At 66.3% G+C, this 24,766-nt stretch overlaps 1 protein-coding gene across 1 annotated transcript; it reads right to left on the bottom strand.

Annotated features, from left to right (window-relative positions):
- Positions 1–4,712: 4,712 nt before the first annotated feature.
- On the bottom strand, positions 4,713–24,533 carry LOC137149650 (plasma membrane calcium-transporting ATPase 3-like). The gene is made up of 12 exons (XM_067543186.1): positions 24,441–24,533; positions 15,103–15,278; positions 14,554–14,789; positions 12,891–13,088; positions 11,547–11,804; positions 10,871–10,996; positions 10,171–10,296; positions 6,994–7,035; positions 6,479–6,643; positions 6,077–6,291; positions 5,317–5,559; positions 4,713–4,958 (listed from the first exon to the last, which is right to left on the bottom strand). Exons 3-12 carry the CDS (start codon positions 14,756–14,758, stop codon positions 4,713–4,715), a joined length of 1,824 nt encoding a protein of 607 aa, XP_067399287.1. The 5' UTR covers positions 14,759–14,789; positions 15,103–15,278; positions 24,441–24,533.
- Positions 24,534–24,766: the final 233 nt, after the last annotated feature.

Genomic DNA, 24,766 nt, shown 5'->3' with positions numbered 1-24,766 from the left:
TTCCCCCCTTTCCCCAGTTGGTTGGTGAATCTGCTGGGCAGCGCTGGTCCCAGTGCAGCCCCTGGGGACACGTGACTCACGCTCCTGCTCTGGAAACGGACCAGTTAGTCCTGCCCTTTGTTTCCCTGCCTTTTAGCCCATCACTGAGCCAGGAGAGGCCCTGCCCTCTTACCCCAGGGCGCAGCCTTCGGCAGGGACCGTGAGACAAGCTCAGCACGCCACAGCCACTGGAGCACCCTTGGCCACAGGCTTGTCCACCCCCACAAGGAATTGGAGTCGATGGGCGAGTGGCAGCATCTCCTTTGAAACCCTGCTGCTCCCCCAGCAAATCGCGTCCGTCCCTGTCTGCTCTTTGCTAGCGTTCCAGCCAATCTGCCTGGCCGAGCTCGGGCTTCACCGCCCTCACTGCCGGGATCCCCGGGGGACTGTTACAGCCCCTGGCAAGGAGTCACAACATCCCCTGGCAAGGAGTTCCACAGGTTGACTGCGCTGGGTGCGAAACACGACCTTTGCTCTATTCACGTCCTGGGGCGACCCCGAGTTCGTGTGACCAGCAGGAGTAAATCACACGTCCTCATGCACCTGCTCCACCCCGTCCTGACTTTACAGCCCGGCACATCCCCCTGCGGCGTCTCTGTGCCGAGCTGAAACGGCCCCGGTTTATTCAGCTCGCCCCAGGGGGAGGCTTTTCCAGCCCCTCAGCATTTCTGTGCCTTTTCCAGTGCCCACGTGTGGGTCTGAGCCGGGGCGCCCAGCTCTGCAGGCTGTATGCACGGCCTGGGCGCACCAGGGATTATAAAGAGGCGAGACGCCATTTTCCGGCTTATTCTCTGTCCGTGCTACGGAGCCCCACGCCCCCGGCAGCGTTTCTGGCCGCGCTGCGCACTGAGCGGCTGTTTGCAGAGAGCGACCGACCCACGCTGACTCCAGGCGCTTTCCGGAGCGGTGCCAGCTCATTCACACCAGCACTGCACGCTGCGCGGGGAGGGGGTTTGCCCAGGGGCGTTGCTTGGCATTTCTCAGGATCGAATCGCACCTGCCCTTCCGCTGCCCCCTCGCCCAGTGCTGCGAGAGCCCTCGTCACTCGGCCCAGCCGCTTCGGGCTGAACGACCCCCAGCAGTTCTGTATCAGCGGCAGCTTTGCCACCTGCCTCTTCACCCCTTTCCCCAGTTGGTTGGTGAATCTGCTGGGCAGCGCTGGTCCCAGTGCAGCCCCTGGGGACACGTGACTCACGCTCCCTGCTCTGGAAACGGACCAGTTAGTCCTGCCCTTTGTTTCCTGCCTTTTAGCCCATCACTGAGCCAGGAGAGGCCCTGCCCTCTTACCCCAGGGCGCAGCCTTCGGCAGGGACCGTGAGACAAGCTCAGCACGCCACAGCCACTGGAGCACCCTTGGCCACAGGCTTGTCCACCCCCACAAGGAATTGGAGTCGATGGGCGAGGCAGCATCTCCCTTTCGAAAACCCTGCTGCTCCCCCAGCAAATCGCGTCCGTCCCTGTCTGCTCTTTGCTAGCGTTCCAGCCAATCTGCCTGGGCCGAGCCTCGGGCTTCACCGGCCCCTCACTGCCGGGATCCCTGGGGAGCCCCTCTGAAAACTGGCCTCCCATTAGCTCTGCCCCAGTCAGCTGGTCCAGCAGGATCGCAACGCTGGGTTACACGCCGCACCGCGCAGTCTGCGGCCGTCCGAACGCTTGGCTGGAACCATCCGCTCCTGGGCACCTACTGCCCTTTCATTAGCCACCGGCTCCAAAGCCTCCTGTAACGAGGCCTCAGCCTGGGGCCGCGCCTCAGCCCTGTCACCTAACGAGAGCAGCCCCGGGGTGGGAATCTCCCTCCCTCCTCAGCCGTGAGCCCGATGCAAAGACTTGCTGTGGGTTCTCTGCAGTAACCAGCTCTGCCGCGAGTACCGCGTTGGCACCTCCACCGGCCGGGCCGGCCGCTTCCTGACAGGACTAGGAGCCATGGTCCCAAGCTGCAGGGGGGAGGGTCTAGGCTGGATATTAGGAAGAATGCCTGACCAACCTGATTGCTTTCTATGATGAGGTGACTGGCTCTGTGGATGTGGGGAAGGCGGTGGATGTGATATACCTTGACTTTAGCAAAGCTTTTGATACGGTTTCTCACAGTATTCTTATCAGCAAGTTAAAGAAGTATGGGTTGGATGAATGGACTCTAAAATGGATAGTGAACTGGCTAGAGCATAGGGCTCAACGAGTAGTGATCAATGGCTCCATGTCTAGCTGGCAACCGGTCACAAGCGGAGTGCCCCAGGGGTCGGTCCTGGGGCCGGTTTTGTTCAACATCTTTATTAATGATCTGGAGGATGGGGTAGATTGCACCCTCAGCAAGTTTGCGGACGACACTAAGCTGGGGGAGTGGTAGATACCCTGCAAGGTAGGGATAGGATACAGAGTGACCTAAACAAACTGGAGGATTGGGCCAAAAGAAATCTAATGAGGTTCAACAAGGACAAGTGCAGAGTCCTCCACTTAGGAAGGAAGAATCCCATGCACAGCTATAGACTGGGGACCGACGAGCTGGGCAGCAGCTCTGCAGAAAAGGACCTGGGGGTAACGGTGGATAAAAAGCTGGATATGAGTCAGCAGTGTGCCCTGGTTGTCAAGAAGGCTAATAGCATATTGAGCTGCATTAGGAGGGGCATTGCCAGCAGGTCACGGGAAGTGATTATTCCCCTCTATTCGGCATTGGTGAGGCCGCATTTAGAATATTGTGTCCAGTTTTGGGCCCCCCAATACAAAAAGGATGTGGACAAGTTGGAGAGAGTCCAGCGGAGGGCAACAAAAATGATTAGGGGGCTGGAGCACAGGACTTATGAGGAGAGGCTGAGGGAACTGGGCTTGTTTAGTCTGCAAAAGAGAAGAATGAGGGGGATTTGATAGCAGCCTTTAACTACCTGAAAGGGGGTTCCAGGGAGGATGGGGCTAGGCTGTTCTCGGTGGTGGCAGATGACAGAACAAGGAGCAACGGTCTCAAGTTGCAGGGCGGGAGGTCTAGGTTGGACATTAGGAAAAAGTTTTTTACTAGGAGGGTGGTGAAGCACTGGAATGGGTTACCTAGGGAGGTGGTGGAATCTCCATCCTTAGAGGTTTTTAAGCTGCGGCTTGACAAAGCCCTGGCTGGGATGATATAGCAGAGGTTAGTCCTGCTTTGAGCAGGGGGTTGGACTAGATGACCTCCTGAGGTCCCTTCCAACTCTAATATTCTATGATTCTATGATCTATGATTCTAAGAACCTTCCCCATGGCGGGCGGGGAAGCCCCGGAGGTGGCGGAGTCTCCATCCTTCGAGGGTTGCAGGCCCGGCTGGTCCTGCGTTGAGCAGGGGTGGGACTGACGCCTTCGGGGCCCTTCAGCCCTCGGCACTAGGATTCTACGCGGGACTTGCACAGTTTTTGCTGTGACTTTTGAGTCTTTGGCTGTACCTCAAATTCTTTCTGGCCTCCCCGTTGCACTTTCACACGGCCCCGGCCAGAGTCCACGTGGCTTCCCGGGGGCCTCGGGAGGGTCTCACCTCCCCTCTTGGAAGGACGCGTTTGGCCTCTAAGCGCGTCTGTGACTCTGCTGTGTGGCCGCAGCGGCACTTTGTGGGGCCTCTCGCTGCGGTTTTAATTGGGGGCACTCGTTGAAGTGGAGCCTCTGTGCGGGGGTCTTTGAAGGGTTTCCACACGGCTCGCCGGGATTTCGCTTTGGCACCGTAGCTTTTCAGTCCAGGGCAAGGGACGCAGCATTTCTGCCTGGCTCCCCTTCGTGAGCCGAAAACCCACCGCGGGGCAGCTTTGGTTCCCGGCCCCCAGGCATGACCCGGTTTAGGGTGTTCGGGTCACGTCTACCAACGGTTCCGCTCGATTCACGCGTGGGCCGTCAGCGCACGAGGGACCAACTCAAGCCTCGCTCTGCTCTGGGGCCAGGCCGAGCTGCTCCGAGAAGCCACCATTTAAGATGTCCAGAAACTTTCTCTGCCTCCCGTCCTGAGGGAGAGGCGAAATCCCCCACGATTCCTGACGATCTCGAATCTCCCCGCACTAGCACCGCCCTGCATCCCTCCTGCTCCCTTCTCAGTCAAGCCAGGGACATTTGACGGCTCAGTTTGGTTCGTTTCAGCTTTTTACTGCTTTGACTCAACGCTTCTGTCCCGTGCAGAGCCCCTCTGCCCCGGCCACCGACTCTGTCCTTCCATGTTTTGTGCCTGCTCGGCACGTCCCATCGGTCAGCCCCGTTTCACCAGGGTCTGTGATGCCTCTTGGATCAGCAGCCGCAGTAAATACGAGGCCCTCACGTCCCACCAGCTCAGGATTCACACTCCCCGTGTTCATAGACAAGAAACGGGCACTTCTGAGCTGTCTGCCATGAGGTGCGGTGAGTGAACGGGCCCCTGCACTCAGATCCGTCCCGCACTTCATCCTCCTGCATCCTCTCCCCTCACTCGGGTACAGAGAACCTCCATTACCAAGCACCAAACTCCTGCACCAAGATGCGGCCACCTCTGGGGCGGAGCAGGGGCCGGTTACAGGGGAACCCTCACCTGGCACTGAGATGTGGCCCCTCTGGGGCAGGGTGGGGGCCGGTTACCAGGGAGCCCTCACCCGACACTGGGCAGGGGCTGGTTACACGGACGCCCTCACCTGGCGCCAAGATGTAGCCACCTCTGGGGCGGGGCGGGGTGTGGCGGGGGCCGGTTACCGGGGCAGGACTCACTTTTTGAGCAGGATCTCGGAGGCGCCCTTGCTGAAGAGGCGGAAGCCGCCCTGGGGCAGGCGGGTGACGGTGCTCATGGACTTGCGGACGGAGTTGAAGGTGTAAACTTTGCAGAGCTTTTCCTCGGGCAGCTGGTCGCGCACGGGCTGGTAGTCGCGGTGCAGGTCCAGCAGGAAGCTCAGCAAAGCGCACTCCGTCTTGTTGCCCATCTGCCGCGGCAGGGCCCCGTCCTTCTCTGGAGGCTGTGGGGCGACGGGCGTCAGGGTTGCGGGCTGTCCCCCCCGCCCCCCGCGAGACTCACCCACCTGGGAGCCCCCCAACCACCCGCTCTGTCAGACCCAGCCCTCTGGTGCCCCCCTAGAATTTCCCAGCTCTGCCGGGCCCCCCCCCCTGGCCCCCTGTGTCCCCCTGACCCCCCCGGCCCGCCCTGCCAGGATCCCCCTTCCAGTGGGGCTCCCCCCACAGGCAGCCCCCCAGCTCCGCTGGGATTCCACCCAACCCCCCGCTCAGCTCCCCAATGCTGGGTTGTTCCCCCAGCTGCGCACGGGGGGGGGGAGAGGGGCCGGGGGGCGCAGGGGTCCCGGCGGGGCCCCCGCTCACTAGTATCTTGGTGGTGTAGGCACAGTTGATGGCGATGGCCTGCACCAGCAGGTCGAGAATGGGGGGCGCCAGGCTGCCGGGCGGGGGGGTGGCCCGGTAGTGGCTGTCGCCCAGGTAGGCCTGCACGACCGTCATGCGGTTGGTGGTCAGGGTGCCCGTCTTGTCGGAGCAGATGGCCGTGGCGTTGCCCATCGTCTCACAGGCGTCCAGGTGCCGCACCAGGTTATTGTCCTTCATCATTTTCTGCAGGGTGGAGAGACGCCCCCCAGGGTCAGAGCCGAGCCCCCCCGCCCCCGTTGGAGCCGAGCCCCCCTCCCCCGCCGGGGTCGGAGCCGAGCCCCCCTCCCCCGCCGGGGTCAGAGATGAGCCCCCTCCCCCCCGCCGGGGTCAGAGCCGAGCCCCTCCCCACTGATCATCCCCGCCCCGGGATCAGAGCTGAGCCCCCCCCCCACTGGGATCAGAGCCGAGCCCCCCCCACCAGAAGCTGGCCCGTGGCACTGGGGGGGAGGGGCCTTTCCCAGGTTCCCGGGCTCTCTGTCTCGCAGCTCAGTGCCCCAGGTTGGAGACCTGGCGCCCCCGAACCAGCCCCTGGCCCCCGCGCCCCACGGCATGGGGGAATCGTTCTTGGCTGTGCCTGCTGGGAGGCAGCACCCGCGGGCGGGCGGCCGGGCACAGGCCAAGCCGGTGCCCATCGAAGGACGGGCAAAGCCGCCCGAGGAGGCCAGGCCAGCGCGGGAACGTCCGGGAGCCGCGCCCGCACCTTGACGGAGTAGGCCAGGGAGATGGTGACGGCCAGCGGCAGCCCCTCGGGCACGGCCACCACCAGCACGGTGACGCCGATGATGAAGAACTTGACGAGGTACTGCACGTAGAGCGGGCTGCACTCGGCCAGCCAGACCCGCCCAGCCAGCACGAAGGTCTGGATGACGAAGTACAGCACCAGGATGATCACCGTGATGGCCGACATCACCAGGCCTGCCGGGGGCGAGCCGTTAGTGGGGCCCGGGTCCCGACCCCCCCGCCAGCGCCTCATTCCCGACCCCCCCGCCAGCGCCCCATTCCCGGCCCCCCCACGACCCGCAAACGCCCCATTCCCGGCCCCGCCGCACCCTGCAAGTGCCCCATTCCTGCCCCCCCGCACCCCATTCCCGGCCCCCTGTACCTGCTTTCCCAATCTGCACAGCCAGCTTGGTGAGCTTCCCCTGCAGCACGGATTTCTCCTTCTTGGGCACGCTGGCTTTCTTCTTCTCCCGCTCTTCCAGCTCCCCGCCCTCGGCGCTCTTCAGTGGCTGCATCTCCATCGCCACCGCCCCGTCCTGCTTCTTGGCTGGGGAGAGAGGAAGGCAGGGAAGGGGCCCAATGCCCCCCAGAGCGGGCTAGGAGGGTGATGTGCCATGCCAAACGCTAACCACAAGACCCCACGCCCCTCCCAGCCCCCCCGCCCTGACCCCCCAAGCCCCTCTCCCCTCCCAGTGCCGGGGCTGGAACCCAGGAGTCCTGGCGCCCAGCCCCTGATCTCGGTCGAGGTCCGTGCAGCGCCCGGCGCGACGGGCTCCATTCTGAGCCGGACGATGCGCTGCAGGTCCGAGGGGCTGCTGCAACTGTGCAGAGCGTCCCAGTCCAAGTCCTGCCCCCCCCGAGACGGCAACGGGGCCAGGACCCCCTGGGTTCTTTTACCTTTGTTCTGAATATTCTCCACCACCCCGTCCTGCGGCTTCCCTACAACAGGAGAAGGGATGACAAAGACAGGACGCTTGAGCGCAGACAGACGGACGGGAGGGCACAGGCGCCGGAGCTCCCCGGCCGGCCTGTGGGGAGCCGGAGCTGGGGGAGGGCTGGGGGGGCCAGTCTGCGCGGGAGGCAGCAGGTGTGCAGGGATGGGCAGCACTTGAGCACCGAGTGTGGGGGGCGGCGGGGTCCCCTGGCGGGGGGCAAGAGGGGAAGATGCAGGCTTGGGGCGGGGGAGGAGGAGGGAGGGTCTGTGGGGACCAACGGCGAGTGAGTGACACAGGAATGAGTTTAGCAGGGCGCGGGAGAGACAGGCGTTGAGGGTTTGACCCCCATTGCAATCAGGAGTGACTCCGGATTGACCCTAGGGGAGCTAAGATCAGAACCCAGCCCTCACCTATTACAATCAGGAGTGACTCCAGATTGATCCTGTGGAAGCTGAGATCAGTACCCGGTCCTCCCCTATTACAATCAGGAGCGACTCCAGATTGACCCTAGGGGAGCTAAGATCAGAACCCAGCCCTCCCCTATTGCAATCAGGAGTGACTCCAGATTGACCCTGGGGGAGCTGCGATCAGAACCCAGCCCTCCCCTATTACAATCAGGAGTGACTCCGGATTGACCCTGGGGGAGCTGAGATCAGAACCCAGCCCTGCCCCCACATGCCGGAGTCCCCAGGACAGGGCTGGAATCACTCGGGCGCAGCCAGGCAGGGCTCTGCTGCTTCGGAGTCTGGTCCCCCCCGGGTCTCCACACGACAGCGCCGCAGCCTCCTGACTCTGGCCTTGCAATGTCCAGCCCCGCTGCTCCGCCCGAGCTGCGCATGTGGGCCCCCTTTCCGGGACTCCGGGGAGCCCTACGCCCCCCGAAGGGCCGGGCCCCCCCCTCGCCAGCAGCCCCAATTCCCAGCCGGCAGAGTTGGGGTGGTTAGTTCTCGGGGTCACAGCGCAGAGACTTTGCCAGAAGCTTCACTCTGGGTTACAGCAGCGCCCACCTGGGGGGCCCCATTCTCGGGGCTCCCTCCCTGCCGGGTCCCCACAGGGGCCTGGCCTCTCCCCCAGCCACCCCCGGAGCCGTCCCCTCGCCCCTCCCCCTCCTTTGTCTCCTTCCCGGGCTAGGGGGCCTCTCCTCTTGGTCGCAACTGGGTGGGCCAGGGCAGGGGTCCCGGCCAGGTCTGCGGACGTGTGGCTGGGGGGGCCCAGCTGCCCTCTCCTGGTCTCTGCAACAATCACCTCCCCCCAGGTCCCTCACCGACACAGGAGTAACACATGGGGAAACTGAGGCACACACCCCGCACTCAGAGAAAGCCCCACTGCACTCGGGGGCTGGTTAAAACAGGGCCAGGGAGTCACACACAAGAAGCCGCCTCTGCTCTGAGCCGCGTCCCTCGGGCTTTTCACAGCTCGGTGGCACGAGCACAAGATGATGTGAGGGTGACTGCACCAGGGAGCCGCGTCTGCACCTCTTCCAGCATGATATTTATCGCAGCAGGCTCTGGCCTTCCAGACGAGGGCACAGCCAAACAGCACCACGTTATATCGCTGTAACCACTAGACCCCACTGCCCTACCAGAGCCAGGGTAGCACCCAGGAGTCCTGGCTCCCAGCCCCCACCCCAACCATTACACGGCACTGAAGAAAAATGCACAATTCAGAATATGCCTGACTGCAACGGGGGCTGGGTCAGATTCTGATCTCAGCTCCTCCGGAGTCAATCCAGAGTCACCCCTTGACTGTCATTTCCATGTGAATTCTCTGGGTTGGAATCTGGGGTTACTCTCCCAGCGCGGGGTCGGATGAAGAGAGGGTTTATTAGCTGAGCTGATCCGGGGTCACTAGAGGACTCAGCACGGCCATGCCTCGGGGTCAGCAGGACGTAGGCACCGGTCGAGAAGGAACGGCCGCCGGGCGCCGGCCGGGCTGAGTCGAGTCCTGGTAACGCCAAGCGAGTCACTTCGCAAGGAGCCGCGCCCGTTGTGGGAGCGGAGTGCAGGCGCGGGACGGCGGCGGGTCCCACTGGGCACCGGTGGCTGATGCGTTGGCTACGGATGAGGTCAGAGCGATACGGACAGAAATGGAGTGGGTGTGAGCGAGGGTCACTCCCCATCTGCACCCCCGGCACGGCCGTGCGCAGACGGGCTCAGCATGGACGGAGGAGGACGAGCCGACTGGCGCTTGTCAGCGCAGATGGAGAGTCCATCCGGGACGCGGCTGAGGGTCCACGCGGATGCAGAATGAGTCAGCTGGGCCCGTGCAGATCGGGCTGGTGCATGCAGGGAACACGGATGGAGCTTGAGCCCGTCAGCACCGCTGGAGGCGGAGAACGGACCCATGGGCATTGGGCTGACACTGCTGGAAACCGAGTCCAGCGCTGCCGGGTCAGTACCCAGGGAGAGGAGCCGTTAGCTGGAGAACCAGCCGGTTAGGGACAGTCAGGGCCCAAGGGCGTTGTGTGCACACAGCTGGGCGCACCACATCCTCCAGTCACAGAGCGAACCCCCACTGATTCCGTGGGGCGACGTAGGATGGGGCTGAGTCGACTTGACCCAATGGGGAGCCAACATGCGAGGCCGTGTCAGCGCGATGGTGCCGTGTCAGAGCACCGACCGCCCGCTCCTGGGGGTCGATTGGCCTCTGGGGACCCGGAGGAGGGAGTCAGGCGAGCAGAGCTTTACTTGGCAGCTGGCTGCGGGCGGGGCGGAGTCTGGCGTCAGGACCGCAGCTTTAATTGCTGGCAAGACTCCAGAACGGCACCTTGAACGAGCAATGAAACCCAGCGAGTCTGAGGCCAACGTGTCGAGTGAAGGCGGCCTGACGCTCCCCCGCGGGGGATGGAGCCGAGGGGACGGGCGAGGGCCGCACAGCAGAAAGGCACCAAATCACCACGGACCAGACACAGCAGGTCACCGTGGGCCGGGGAAGACTCAGGCAATGACGCTGAGTGAAGGCGCGATGGCGCTGAGCCCCCCTGAGCAGCACTGAGTCCGCTGGCAAGGAGGGGCCATCAGGAGCCACCGGCGCCCGCTGAGGCACATGTGCAGAGCTCGGCCACGGCGCAACGGGAGCAGCTGGGACACGAGAACAGATGCCAAGAACAAGCTCAAGGAAGACCAAAGAGGCCCCTCACCTTTCTTCTCCTTCTTCTCCTCCTCCTCCCCGCCGGCTCCCAGCAAGGTGAAGATGATCCCAGTCTGGGAATTGACCCCGACGGCCGTGACAACCATCCGCCCCGAGCCTTCCATGACATGGGTGCCTGAGACAGAAAAGGAGGGGTCGGCAGGAGGCCACGCGCAGCTCGGGACATTCTATCCGTGGCTCTGCGGCAGACCGCCTCCAAGTCGCTGACTGTGGGGGGAGAGTGCCCCCCGCGGAGCCCCCCGTCCCGCCACATGGGGCCCGGCCCCACGCGGACACCCCTGTCCTACCGCGCAGTGTCCCTAGCACCTGGCCCCCCACAGAGCTGCCTGCCCCACCGCACGGCGCCCCCTACTGCCCGGACCCCATGGAGCCCCCGCCACGCTACCCCCTGCAGACACCCCTCTCCTGTCACATGGCGCCCCCTAGCACCTGGCCCCCATGGAACCCCCTGCCCCGCCGCCCCCAGCACCCCCTAGTGTCTGGACCCCATGGAGTTCCCTGCCCCACCGCACAGTGCCACCTAGCACCTGGCCCCCCGCAGAACCCCCCAGCCTGCTGCCTCCCACGGACACCCGTCCTGTCGCATAGCGCCCCCTAGCGCCCGGCCCCCATGGAGCCCCCGCCCCCTCCGCATGGCGCCCCAGTGCCCGGCCTGCCGGGGAGAGTGCCCCCTGCCTGCCCCCGCTCACCTGACAGCAGCATGGGGTCTTTATCCACCGATTTCCGCACGTGGTCCGACTCCCCGGTCAGGGAGCTCTCGTCGATTTTCAGGTCGTTGCCCTGGATGAGAACCCCGTCGGCTGGGAGCAGGTCGCCTGGTGGGATGAAAAATGACCCAGATGAGCCCTGCCTGCCCTGCTCGCCTAACATCGGGGCATCCCAGATCTGACCCACACGTCCCTCTGCCCTGGCATCGGGCTGCCCCACCACCTGGGACCTCCTGCCCCGCATGGCATCCACATGCCCCATCATCCCTTCTCAAATCAGACCAATGTGCCCATCTGCCCCGGTGTCGGGCCGCCCTGAGACCAGGTCTTCCCTGGCCACCTGTCCCAGCGTTGGGCTGCCCCAGGTCTGACCCTGGGTCTCTTTGACCCAGCATGGGGCTGCCCCGAGATCAGTGCCCCTCCCCACTGCCCAGCCACCACAGATCTCGACCCGCGTCCCTCTCCCCCCGAGATGGTACCTGCATGCCCCACACCCTCCTCCCAGCTTAGACACAGGTGCTGCCTAACCCCGCATCCGGCCACCTGGGGTCAGACCCACAGGCCAGTCTTCCCAGATGAGTCCCATGAGCCCCCCCCGGATCATCCGCCATCCCCTCCTCTTCCCGCGAGCCCCTCTGCCCGGCGTTGGGGCGCTCACCGTATTTGATCTGCGCGACGTCGCCCACCACCAGCTCGGCCACAGGGATCTGGATCTGCTGCCCGTTGCGGACGACGGAGAATTTCTGCTCGTGCTCGATGCGGCCCTGGAGACCCCGGAACTGCTTCTCCTTGCTCCAATCGTTGAAGGCCGTGACCAGCACCACGCAGATGACGGAGAGCAGGATCGCCGCCCCCTCGATCCAGCCGGCCTCCGACTCCCCCTCGTCCTCCGTCCCTGCTCCCAGGTTCCCGCAGGCTGCGGGCGCCACGGGGCAGGGCGGGCGCGGGGGGTGGGAAGGTGACAGTGAATGATGGAGCAAGGGGCCCCCGAGCGGTCCAGCTCCCCCACCACTGGCCGGCAGCCATCGGGGCGGGAAGGGTCCGCGTGGGGTGGGAGGACGGACGGACGGGGTGGGTGACGGATGGATGGAAGGATGTGTCACGGGCGGACGGATGGATGGGTGGACAGATCAGCGAGTGGACAAACAGACGGGTCAGTGGGTGGACGGACGGACAGGTCAGCAGGTAGGTGGACGGATGTGTGGACGGGGGAGCGGCAGGCAGATAAACGGACAGGTCAGTGGGCAGACGGATGGACGGGTCAGCAGCTGGACGGACGGACAGATGGGTGGACGGGTCAGCGGGCAGGCAGATGGGTGGGTCAGCGGATGGATGGGTGGATGGATCAGCAGCTGGAAGGACAGATGGGTAGACGGGTCAGCAGGTGGAAGGACGGACGGATGGGTAGACGGGTCAGCAGGCGGAAGGACGGACGGATGGGTAGACGGGTCAGCAGGCGGAAGGACGGATGGATTGGTAGACGGGTCAGCAGCTGGATGGATGGACGGATCAGTGGGCGGACGGGTCAGCGGCTGGATGGACGGATGGGTCAGCGGCTGGATGGACGGATGGGTCAGCAGGCGGATGGACGGACGGACGGACAGGTCAGCAGCTGGACGGATGGATGGGTGGATGGGTCAGCAGGTGGATGGATGGATGGACAGACGGGTCAGCGGGTAGACGGGTCAGCGGGCGGGCGGACGGACGGATGGCTGGACGGGTCAGCGGCTGGATGGACAGATGGGTGGATGGGTCAGCGGGCAGATGGACGGACGGGTCAGCGGATGGACGGACGGGTGGACGGGTCAGCAGCTGGATGGACAGACGGGTGGACGGATCAGCGGGCAGACGGATGGACGGGTCAGTGGCTGGATGGACAGATGGACGGGTCAGTGGCTGGATGGACGGATGGAGGGACGGGTCAGTGGCTGGACGGGTCAGCGGGCGGGCGGATGGAGGGACGGGTGGACGGAGGAGCGGCGGGCGGGCGGGGGGCACTGACCGTCGCTGTCCTGCCCCGGGGGGGCGTAGAAGGCCAGCCCCAGGGAGATGAGGGCCGCGATCTCCAGGATGATGAGCGTCACGTCCTGCAGCGCCTCCCACACCAGCTGCAGGAAGGTCTTGGGCCGCTTGGGCGGGATGAGGTTCTGGCCGTAGATCTGCCGCCGCTTCTCCAGGTCGGCCGCGTTGTCCGCCAGGCCTGGGGGCACAGGGGGGAGCCAGGGGAGTCGTCCTGATGCCTTACAGGAGGGCGGTGTGCGCCTCAGTTTCCCTTGTGCGGCAGGCTGGACTCGGAGTGACCCGGCTTGGCAGCCAGACCCCGGTCCCGGCCCCATGTCACCCGGCGAGTGATGGCCAGGGCCCAGCGGGGCACCAGGAGCCAGGGCTCCCGGAGGTGGGCGGGCGGACGGACGGACGGGGCTGAAGGCTCAGGGCTGCGGTGCTGGGAGGCGGGAGGGGGGGCAGAGGACCTAGCCCCAGAGAGGGAGGGCGACCCGCGTGGGGGGTCACAGAGCTGGGAGCCAGAGAGCAGCAGAGTCTGGGCCAGGGGCCCAGGGTCCGTGGCCGGCGGGGCAGAGCGGGCAGGGCCGCGGAGAATTTGCCGACAGTCCCTGGCCTGCGGCTGCTCCCCGGGTCTCCTGACATTTTTAATATTTAACGAGGTGAGCAGGTGGCAGCGGGGGAGGGGCTGGGGGGGGCCGCCCTGGGGGCCTTTGATCGCCCAGGGAGTCGGATCCTGTCCTGGGACGCTGGGCCCCCTCCCCCGCCGCTGCCCCCGCCCCCACGGAGGGAGCCAGAGATGCCAACACGGGTCCCTCTGTGCAGAGCAATGCACGGATTGAACCCAGGTGTCCGAGCTCGCAGCCCTTCCCCCGCTCTACCCACTAGTGCCCACTCCCCTCCCAGTGCCGGGGAGAGAACCCAGGCGTCCGGACTTTCTGTCTTCTCCAAAGGGTTAACATTTGGCACCTGGGGTGAGCAGAGGAAATGGTGCCAGGACGCCGGGTTCTCGCCTCTGGGAGAGCAGCAGGGTCTAGTGGTTAGAGCTGGGGAGGGGTCTGGGAGGAAGCCAGGACGCCTGGGTTCTGCCCTCTTCTAAGGCAGCTCCTTTAAGATTCTCCAGGCGGCTCCAGCAGCTGGAGATGAGGGGGGGCGGTTGTAGCCAACGGGCTGGAGCCGTGGGGGGGGGCCAGGCTCTGGGGTGGGGGGGCCAGGGGGGCCAGGCTCTGGGGGGGCTGGTGCAGCAGCAGAGCCAGGCTGCAGTGTCAGGATCCCGGCTGGGGACTGAGCGAAGCCGTGGGGGGGGGGAGCAAAGCGGGGGGCAGGGACCCCCCAGCACAGAGCAGAGAGACCTGCAGTGCCCCTGCTGAGCCCCCGCTGCCTGCCCCACGGTGTCCCCCGCCGAGCCCCGGCCCCGCTGCCTGCCCCACGCTGCCAGGAACCCCCCCAGCACAGCAGCATCCGGTGCAGCTATGGGGCCAGGCAAACCAAAAGGATGCTCTATGCTCACAGTGAGACCAGAGAGAGAACGGGGGGTGCCAGCCCGGACGCCTGGGTTCTCTGCCCCGCTCTAGGAGGGAGTGGGGGCTGGCGGTTGGAGCGGGGGGCTCTCCAGGAGGCCGAGGTCCCCGCAGGCCACGCCTCGCGGGCGGAGGAGCCGGTACCTTCGGTCGGGGAGGTCTTGAGCCTGCGGCAGAGGCCGCTGACGTCCGTGTAGCTCTCCTGGATCTTCTGCAAGGCCTCGGCCCCGCGCAGCTCCATGAGGGCCCGCAGCTCGGGCAGGGGGCAGCCCATGGGGCCCGCGTGGTCCGGCTCCCGCTGCTGGCCCTTGGGGTAGAAACCGGCCGCGCTGTTCGCCAGGTCGCCCATGGCGGGGGCTGCGGGGGGCGGAAGGGGAAGCCTGCGAAGGAGAAGAGGGCAGGGGAGGTTGAGTCCGTGCCGGCCCCGGCAGTAGGGGCCGTGCAGTGGGGCGGGGGTGTAGGGGGGCCGTGCAGTGGGGCGGGGCGCGAGGGGGCCGTGCAGTGGGGCGGGTCGCGGGGGGGCCGTGCAGTGGGGCGGGTCGCGGGGGGGCCGTGCAGTGGGGCGGGTCGCGGGGGGGCCGTGCAGTGGGGTGGGGCGCGGGGGGGCCGTGCAGTGGGGCGGGGCGCGGGGGAGGTGAGGGGCTCGGCAGCGGCGGGGGCTCTCCCTGCAGCCCGGCCCCACCCCTCGCTCACCTGCTCAGCGCCGGCTCCGCGCCGGGGTCTGCATACTCCGGGGCTGGGTCCCCCTAGCAGCCGTGGCCGGTGGGCAGAGCGCGGCCACGGGGCCGATCCATGGGCAAGGCCAGGCCGGTCGGGGGGGCCCTGCTCAGGGCCGGGCACGGCCGAGCCCCCCGTTCCTCTGGGGGCACCTGCGGAGTCACACGGAGAGAAGTGTCACCGGGGGAGGGGGCGCATCAGAGCTGTGGGGATCCCCCGTGTCACACCCACATCTGCCTGTCCGTCCCTCCGTCCACATGAGCGCCCCAGACCCGCCAGCCAGCAGCACCTGACACACACCCCGCCCCACCCCGCCCCGCCCGAGCCGTGACAATTTTCTGAAGCATTTTAATGAAGCTGCTGTGTGCCTCAGTTTCCCCATCTCCGACATGGCCCCCTGGGCTGGCGGAGGGCTGCACTGGCGCCGGCACCGCTTCTGTGGCTCGGGGGGTGTCGCTGGCCCCCAGCCCGTGTGGCCAGAGCTGTGGGGGGCAGAGCCAGGCCGCTCTCCCGCAGGCCGGCGCAGACCGGGGGCTGGGGTCGCCCAGCTCCCTGAACAGCCAGGCCGAAGCCAGCCTGGGGGACGGGGCACCCCCAGTTTGGGAGCCAAGGTTGGGGGGGGCTTCGCTTCGGGGATGGGAAGCAGGGGCAGCCGGGGTGGGGGTGGACACGGAGCTGGGATGTGGGGCTGGGTTTGCTACGGAGAGCGCTGGTGCCCCTCACTCCCGACCCACAGCCCCCCAGCCCGGCCCTGCCCCCCAGCTCGGCCCTGCCCCCCAGCTCGGCCCTGTCACTGGCGCATTGACAGCAGCTGCCAGGGCAGGGCCAGGTGCCGGGGTCACGGGCCATACGGGCCCCTCCCTCCGCTCCCAGAGCCGGGCGAGAACCCAGGCGTCCGGGCACCCAGCCCCTGCTGTAACCACTAGCCCCTGCTCCCCTGCCGGGACATGAACCTTTGCTCCGGTTGCTAACGGCACAAAGACAGCTCCTCGGCGGTGTCAGGCCCGGCCCCAACTCCAGGGGAGAGCTCCCGCCCCACTCCCTGCCCCACGGCGCCCCCCCCTGCCCGGCCCCGACTCCAGGGGAGAGCTCCCGCCCCACTCCCTGCCCCACGGCGCCCCCCACTGCCCGGCCCCAACTCCAGGGGAGAGCTCCCGCCCCACTCCCTGCCCCACGGCGCCCCCCACTGCCCGGCCCTGACTCCAGGGGACAGCCCCCGGCCCCCGGCGCCCCAGTGCAGGTCTGGCGGGAGACGCGCTCGGCTCAGCACAGCCAGGCCTGGGGGCCGGATTCCTCCCAACCCGGAGTTATTTTTACCGCCGTTGCCAAGTGATCAGGGATGGAGGCGCCTGCCCCGGCCCTGCCCCCCCCGGCGCGACCGGCCCCCAGCCTCCGGGAGCGCCAGGAGCTGGCCAGGGCAAGGGGGGGACCCCGATTCCAGCCCCCCCAGGACAGGCAGCAGCAGGGGCTGCGGGTCGGGAGTGAGGGGCATCAGCAGAGCTTCATGTAGCCCCATTTCCCAGCCCGGCCACGCCCCACCACCCCCGACCCACGGCCCCTGCCCCCCAGCCCTGCCCCTCACCCCAAACCCACAGCCCCCCCAGCCCGGCACTGCCCCTCCAGCTCTGCCACACCTCTCACCCCCCGACCCACAACCCCTGCCCCCCAGCCCTGCCCCTCACTCCCGACCCGCAGCCCCCTGCAATCCCGGCCCTGGGATAACCCAATCCCGCTGCACATCTGTCCTGTCTCCTGCACCCCCCCAGCCAGGCTGCTGCAGAGGAAAAGGCCAGAAACTCCAGTTATGGGGTGACCGTTTCAATCCCCCCCCATTCACTGTCTTCTGGACAGTCTCATAGAAACATCCCCTCCCCCACAACCACCAGCCCCCCCCCACCCTCCGAGCCAGGGAGAGAAGCCAGGAGTCCTGGCTCCTGGCTCCCTCCCCCACAACCACTGGCTCTCCCCCCACCCCCGAGCCAGGGGGAGATCCCAGGCAGCCCCCCCCAACTCACTAAGACCCCACTCAAATTCTCCATCCATCCGAGTACAAATCTCCATTTTATGCTTCAGCCTCCCAACTGCCACCCTTCCTGTGCCTCAGTTTCCCCTCCTCGGCTAATGTGCCCCTCCCCCCTTGCACCCACCTCCACTGAGCCCTGCGATCGGCACCCATAGCGCTGGGGCTGATGTGGCACCAAGCCAGCCCCCTCCCCCATCAAGCTGCCCTGCGTCCATCCGTGGAGTCACTGAGCGCGGAGCCAGGGCAGCGCACCCCGGGATTCCCGAGCCCGACGTCAGGCCAGCCGGCCCGTTACAGCCTCGTCCGCGCCCCCGTCCAGCACCAGCCGGGGCAGCGCACCCCGGGATTCCCGAGCCCGACGTCAGGCCAGCCGGCCCCTTACAGCCTCGTCCGCGCCCCCGTCCAGCACCAGCCGGGGCAGCGCACCCCGGGATTCCCGAGCCCAACGTCAGGCCAGCCGGCCCCTTACAGCCTCGTCCGCGCCCCCGTCCAGCACCAGCTGGGGCAGCGCACCCCGGGATTCCCGAGCCCGACGTCAGGCCAGCCGGCCCCTTACAGCCTCTTCCGCGCCCCCGTCCAGCACCAGCCGGGGCAGCGCACCCCGGGATTCCCGAGCCCGACGTCAGGCCAGCCGGCCCCTTACAGCCTCATCCGCGCCCCCGTCCAGCACCAGCCGGGGCAGCGCACCCCGGGATTCCCGAGCCCAACGTCAGGCCAGCCGGCCCCTTACAGCCTCGTCCGCGCCCCCGTCCAGCACCAGCTGGGGCAGCGCACCCCGGGATTCCCGAGCCCGACGTCAGGCCAGCCGGCCCCTTACAGCCTCGTCCGCGCCCCCGTCCAGCACCAGCCGGGGCAGCGCACCCCGGGATTCCCGAGCCCGACGTCAGGCCAGCCGGCCCCTTACAGCCTCGTCCACGCCCCCGTCCAGCACCAGCCAGGGCAGCGCATCCCGGGATTCACGAGCCCGAAGTCAGGCCAGCCGGCCCCTTACAGCCTCGTTCGCGCCCCCGTCCAGCACCAGCCGGGGCATGTCTCCTGCCCCCGGCTGAGCTCGAGAACCTCCCATTGCTCCCCGCACGACTGGCCAGACACGTTCTGGAGGGTCTCGTTCCGCTTCCCCCTGAAGCACCAGGGCCGGGCGAGGCCAGCGGGCGGGCGGGCAGCCCAGTGGCCGGAGAAGCTCCAGAGATGCCCGGCTGGTGGCTCTTGGTCCATAGGCTCCTTGGTGCGTCTCGGTCTCCGTCCGAAGGCCCGAGAGCCTCATGTCTAACAAGGCCTCGCTTGGGTTCCAGACAAGGACCCAGGTGCCGGGCCACGGCCAGTGCCAGGCAGCAGGTCAGGGGCTGATCTGCGGGGCCCCACCCTACCAAACAGGCTCCTGGCCCTTTTCCAGCTGGAACTCCCGGCCGCGGGGTCTTGTTCTGACTTTGAATCGCAGCCGGAGGTCGCTGCCGCCAAGCCTTTCCTCCAGCCCGCGGCTCTTCTCCAGAGCCTCCCTGCTCTGAAACCGCGGACCAGGGCCCGCCGGCGGGGGAGCTCCTGGACCAGCCGAACGGGCTTTTCCTGACAAGGCAACGTCTCGATTCTGGTTTGAAAGAACCAACCACAGAAAAACCCAAGCGCAAAGCCGGGGTCACCGGATTCCTTTTCCCTCCCCAAAAGTGACTTGCCCCCGCACGTTCGGCTTCGCTCCAGCCGTCAGAAAACAGCCGCGACCTCAGGGTGCTCAGAGCAGGAGTCATTCGAACGTCGAGGCTGATCCCAGTTCCCCCGTTCCCCCCGTCACCGGGATCTCTTCCAGAACGGCGTCCGGCGCAGAGCCACGCATCTCCACAGCCGGAAGGGATCCTGTGCCAATGGAGTCGGACGCCCGTCGGCCAGAGAACAGCCCGGATCTGTTCCTGGTGGAACCGGAGCAGACGTTTCAGAAAACAGCAGGGACGGAGTTGTGAGACCTTCGGTGGCCGGCCTGAGGAGCCGTCCGCTGTCAGCTTTCCGTCCCGCCGGGACCCAGAGACGGCTCCGTCTCTCCCGCTCAGGCAGGTTTTCTTCCCTGTCCTTGCCCCGGCTGCGACGTCCTGCCTGAATCGTGGGCACCGCGGCTGATCCCCCTGTTCCTGCGGCGCAGGGTTGCGCTGGCCCTTGGGGCTACCAGCTCCTAGAAGGTAAAAATCCAGCCGGTCGCTGGGGAATTTGTTCCTCTTCCTGGGAAAAGTCTGAAGTTTATTTCGGGTCCGAATTTGTCCAGCTTCAGTCCCCGCCATTGGCTCCTGTCCGTCTCCCGGCACAAACCGGCCCGATGATCCCGGCCGCTCTGCACCTGCTCTGGGAGAATCTCACGAGACGGGGCCGGGGGGGTAAATGCCACAATTTCGGCTCTTTCCAGGGGCTCCTCAACAGGGAAGGGCAGAGGTGGCTGCAAAAGGCGACCTGAGAGGGCGTTTCCGAGAGGTTGGGATGCTTGGATGCTGCACCTGGCGCCCCGCGTCCAGGACGGACCCAGACTGGGCCAGGGGCAGGGAACGGGAGCCCAGGTCCCGCGCGGCGGCCTGGCCACTCTCCGGCCGCAGGTGGGGAGGGAGAAGAACTGACGGAGGATGCGGTGGCCGGGAAGCGGAGGATGGGTCCGGCCCGCGGCGAAGGAGCGTCGGGAAGGAAGAAACCAGATGCAGCCGGGACGGTTCACGGAGGGGACGATGTGATGGGCTGGGCTGGGCTGGGCAATGCTCTGCGACCAGCCAGGCCTGTCCTGCCACGTCCTCCGAGCCGGAGCCTCGCCCCAGCTGTGTTCACCGTCCAGCTCCTTGGTTCACTTCCACTGGGAAATAACACGGGACCCCCGGCCGCCAGCCCCAAATCTTCCCAGTGCTTCTCCAGGGAGCTCAACAGACAGAGCCTCCGGGAACACAGCCCTGGGCGCCCCTCCACACGCAGCCAGCTCTGCAGTGCCCCCACTCCCGACCCACAGCCCGACCCTGCCCCCCAGCTCTGCGGTGCCCCTCACTCCTGACCCACAACCCGACCCTGCCCCCCAGCTCTGCAGTGCCCCCACTCCCGACCCACAGCCCCTGCTATCCCGGGCCTGCCCCCCAGCTCTGCGGTGCCCCTCACTCCTGACCCACAACCCGACCCTGCCCCCCAGCTCTGCGGCGCCCCCCACTCCTGACCCACAACCCGACCTTGCCCCCCAGCTCTGCGGCACCCCCACTCCTGACCCACAACCCGACCCTGCCCCCCAGCTCTGCGGTGCCCCTCACTCCTGACCCACAGCCCGACCCTGCGCCCCAGCTCTGCAGCACCCCCCAGTCCCGACCCACAGCCCCCCAGCCCGGCCCTGCCCCGCACCTCTGCAGCGCCCCCCACTCCCGACCCACAGCCCGGCCCTGCCCCCCACCTCTGCGGTGCCCCTCACTCCTGACCCACAGCCCGGCCCTGCCCCCCACCTCTGCGGCGCCCCTGCCAGCCCGGCCCTGCCCCCCACTTACATTAAAGGGCTGGATGCGCTGCAAACCCAGCTACCTCCATCCCCCTCCTCCCCCTGCCCCGCCCTGGCTGGCAGCGCTCAGCCTCTCCCCCCTCCTCCCGCTGCTGTCACTCACGGCGCAGCAGCCAATGGGAGCCACACAGGGTCCGCCCCGATCCCGCCCCCGCCCCTGCAGCTGTGAGCGCAGCCGGCCGGAGCAATGCGGCAAAGCCGGGGGGGGGGCAGCGCAGGGCCCCCGGGTCCGTCCACCGGCCCCCCCGGATCCAGGCACTGCCCCCCACGTCCATGATGAGCCCCCCGGATCCAGGCACTGCCCCCCACGTCCATGATGAGCCCCCCGGATCCAGGCACTGCCCCCCACGTCCATGATGAGCCCCCCGGATCCGGGCACTGCCCCCCACGTCCATGCTGAGCCCCCCGGATCCAGGCACTGCCCCCCACGTCCATGATGAGCCCCCCGGGTCCAGGCCCTGCCCCCCACGTCCATGCTGAGCCCCCCACGTCCATGATGAGCTCCCCGGATCCGGGCACTGCCCCCGGGTCCAGGCACTGCCCCCCACGTCCATGCTGAGCCCCCCGGGTCCAGACACTGCCCCCCACGTCCATGCTGAGCCCCCCGATCCAGGCCCTGCCCCCCAATATCCATCCATCCCCTGCCACCACTGTCCCGGCACTCAGCTACCCACCCAGCCACCACCATGGCAGCCTGTCCACCAGTCCATCCATCCGTCCACCTGCCCGCTGCCCTCCTGCCGATGCAGCCGGCCACCCCATTTGTCTACCTGTCTGTCCATCCCCATCTCCTCGCCCTCTCCAGAAATACCCTGTCCACCCGCCCGCCCGCCCCCACCCGGCCTGCCAAAGTGCCCCAATTTATCCCTCTGTCCGTCCACCCTGCAGCTCCCCCCGTACTTACCCCTCTCTAGTCATCCAGCCAGCCAAGGCTTGTCCGTCCATCCGTCCACCCGACATATACAGCAGCCACCCACTCCCCTCTGTCTATCTACCCACCACATCACTTCTCTGTCTGTCTTTCTATCCCCCAGACACACGTCTGTCCACCCAAGCCCAGAAATTCCCATCTGTTCCCCACTCACCCGTTTACCCACCCACCACCGGGTACGGATCCAACCCCTAAACGCACCTCCGTCCGCCCATTGCCCCAGCTGCACACACCCACGTCCCAGCACAACGCGTTATCCTTCTGTCCGTCCATCCGGCCGGCCGTCCACCCCGCATCTCTCACGCTCCTCATACTTACCTCCTCTATTCAGCCCTCCCACCGTCCGTCTGCCCCCAAAACGTACCTGTCCAACCATCTGTCCATCCAGCCAAACACACCGTATTTACCCCTCCATCCATCCGTGTCCACCCATGATTAACGCCACATCTGCCCATCCCCCGGTCAGCCATCATCTAGTGCGCTAACCACTAAATACTCCATCCATCCCTCCGTCCATCCATCCATCCATCTTCTACCCATCTGTCCATCTGTCCATCCATCTTCTACCCATCCATCCATCTGCGTGCCCACCTGTCTACCAACCTTTCACCCATCCATTCTTCCTTCCATCCATCTTCTACCCATCCGTCCATCCATCCATCCATCTTCTACCAACCTTTCACCCATCCGTCCATCCATCTTTTACCCATCCATCCATCCAATCATCATCTAGTGTGCTAACCACTAAATACTCCATCCGTCCGTCCGCCCGCCCATCTACCAACCTGTCACCCATCCGTCCATCCATCTTCTACCAACCTGTCACCCATCCGTCCATTCATCCATCCATCCATCTTCTACCCATCCATCCATCCATCCTCTACCAACCTGTCACCCATCCGTCCATCCATCCATCCATCCATCTTCTACCAACCTGTCACCCATCCGTCCATCCATCCATCCATCCCTCTTCTACCCATCCATCCATCCATCTTCTACCCATCCGTCCATCCACCTGCCCACCCATCTACCAACCTTTCACCCATCCATTCATCCATCCATCCATCTTCTACTCATCCGTCCATCCATCCATCCATCTTCTACCAACCTGTCACCCATCCGTCCATCCATCCATCCATCCATCCATCCATCCATCTTCTACCCATCCATCCATCCATCCTCTACCAACCTGTCACCCATCCGTCCATTCATCCATCCATCCATCTTCTACCAACCTGTCACCCATCCGTCCATCCATCCATCCATCCATCCATCCATCTTCTACCCATCCATCCATCCATCCTCTACCAACCTGTCACCCATCCGTCCATCCATCCATCCATCCATCTTCTACCAACCTGTCACCCATCCGTCCATCCATCCATCCATCCATCCATCCATCTTCTACCCATCCATCCATCCATCTTCTACCCATCCGTCCATCCACCTGCCCACCCGTCTACCAACCTTTCACCCATCCATTCATCCATCCATCCATCCATCTTCTACTCATCCGTCCATCCATCCATCCATCTTCTACCAACCTGTCACCCATCCGTCCATCCATCTTCTACCCATCCGTCCATCCATGTTCTACCACTCCATCCACCTGTCCATCCACCTTGCACCCTCCATCCATCCGTCCACTGACACCGAAGTGACCCATTCATGCCCCAAACCCGCCATCTCTCTCTCTCGCTCTCCCATTTTCGGAGCACACTCAGAGCCGGCTCGTGTCCCTGCCCCAGGCTGCTTTAGGGGTGTCGGTCAGACCCCCATTTCCGGCAGCTGCTCTTGCACTGCAGTGTGTCCGGGAGGGGAACCCTGGCTGGATGTAAAACACACCTGGCCCCCCAGCTCCCTCCAGACACCCCCGCAACTGTCCAGGTCGCTAGTGCGTCCCCTCTCCCTGCCCCCCTCACCCCCCCAGATCTCCAGCCAGATGTCTCTGTCACCTTGAGATGCGGCCGGCTGTCATTGCAAACACTCGTGAATCATCACAATCCTCCTTTCTGAACTAGCCAAGGTGTGTGCGGCTGGCAGGGCCGGGGGGGGGGTGCGAGGTGTGTGCGGCTGGCAGGGCCCGGGGGGGGGGTGCGAGGTGTGTGCGGCTGGCAGGGCCGGGGGGGGGGGGGAGGGTTGTAAGGTGTGTGCGGCTGGCAAGGCCCGGGGGGGGGGGGTTGTGAGGTGTGTGCGGCTGGCAGGGCCCGGGGGGGGGGGGTTGTGAGGTGTGTGCGGCTGGCAGGGCCCGGGGGGGGGGGGGGGTTGTAAGGTGTGTGCGGCTGGCAAGGCCCGGGGGGGGGGGGGGGTTGTGAGGTGTGTGCGGCTGGCAGGGCCCGGGGGGGGGGGGGGGAGGGTTGTAAGGTGTGTGCGGCTGGCAGGGCCGGGGGGGGGGGGGGGGGGTTGTGAGGTGTGTGCGGCTGGCAGGGCCCGGGGGGGGGGGGTTGCAAGGTGTGTGCGGCTGGCCGGGCCCGGGGGGGGGGTTGCAAGGTGTGTGCGGCTGGCAGAGCCGGGGGGGGGTTGTGAGGTGTGTGCGGCTGGCAGGGCCCGGAAGGGTGGCAATTAGCGACGGGGGGGCGGAGGGGGCTGGAAAAAGACGAACCGCACGAGAGCGACGGTGAAACGCGGCCATCGCAGCCGGATTCTGCCCCCCGCCCCCCAACTTCGGAAATCGCCCCCCCATTCCCTTCCAGCCTTGCCCGGCCGCGGACCTCCGGGCCCCCCCGCCTGCAGCGGGCCGGGACCGCGGGGGGCGAATCCCCTTCTGCACCTGCCCCCCCGCAAGGGAAAACCGGCCCCGGCCCCCCCTTAATTCGCATCCGCAGAAGCATCAGGGACCAAGATGGAGCGGAGCCGCTACTCACCAGGCCAAGCTGCACCGGCGCCGGGCGGGGGGGGCCGGGCCGGGCCGGGGGGGGGGCGACGCTCGCGGCTTCCCCTTGGCCGGGGGGCGGCGGCGGCGGCCCGGGGATCCCGGCTGGACGGCGCGGTCCTACCCCGGGCTGCTCCGGGCTGCGAGCGAGCGAGCGAGGCGGGGGGCGGGGAGGGGGAGGAGCAGGTGCGGGGGGGCGTGCAGGGAGCGGCGAGCCCGGCCCGAGAGAGGGGGCAGGGAGCAGCCCCCCGCGCCCCCGAGCGGGGGGGGGGCAGGGAGGGAGGAGCAAGGCCCCCCCCGCCAGCCAGCGCCCCTGTG

Source organism: Emydura macquarii, unplaced genomic scaffold (assembly GCF_026122565.2).
Source record: "Emydura macquarii macquarii isolate MOO-44397 ecotype Brisbane River unplaced genomic scaffold, CSIRO-AGI_Emac_v2 contig_796, whole genome shotgun sequence".
NCBI lineage: Eukaryota > Metazoa > Chordata > Testudines > Chelidae > Emydura > Emydura macquarii.
This window is presented reverse-complemented; position numbering and strand designations above follow the sequence as displayed.

Coding starts and splice junctions, on each gene's coding strand:
- LOC137149650 (XM_067543186.1), bottom strand. CDS start 14,758: ATGGGCGACCTGGCGAACAGCGCGGCCGGTTTCTACCCCAAGGGCCAG. Junction 11,805..12,890: donor CCCGGGGCAGGACAGCGACG/GTCAGTGCCCCC, acceptor TGGCGCCCGCAG/CCTGCGGGAACCTGGGAGCA. Junction 10,997..11,546: donor CGTCGCGCAGATCAAATACG/GTGAGCGCCCCA, acceptor TCATCCCACCAG/GCGACCTGCTCCCAGCCGAC.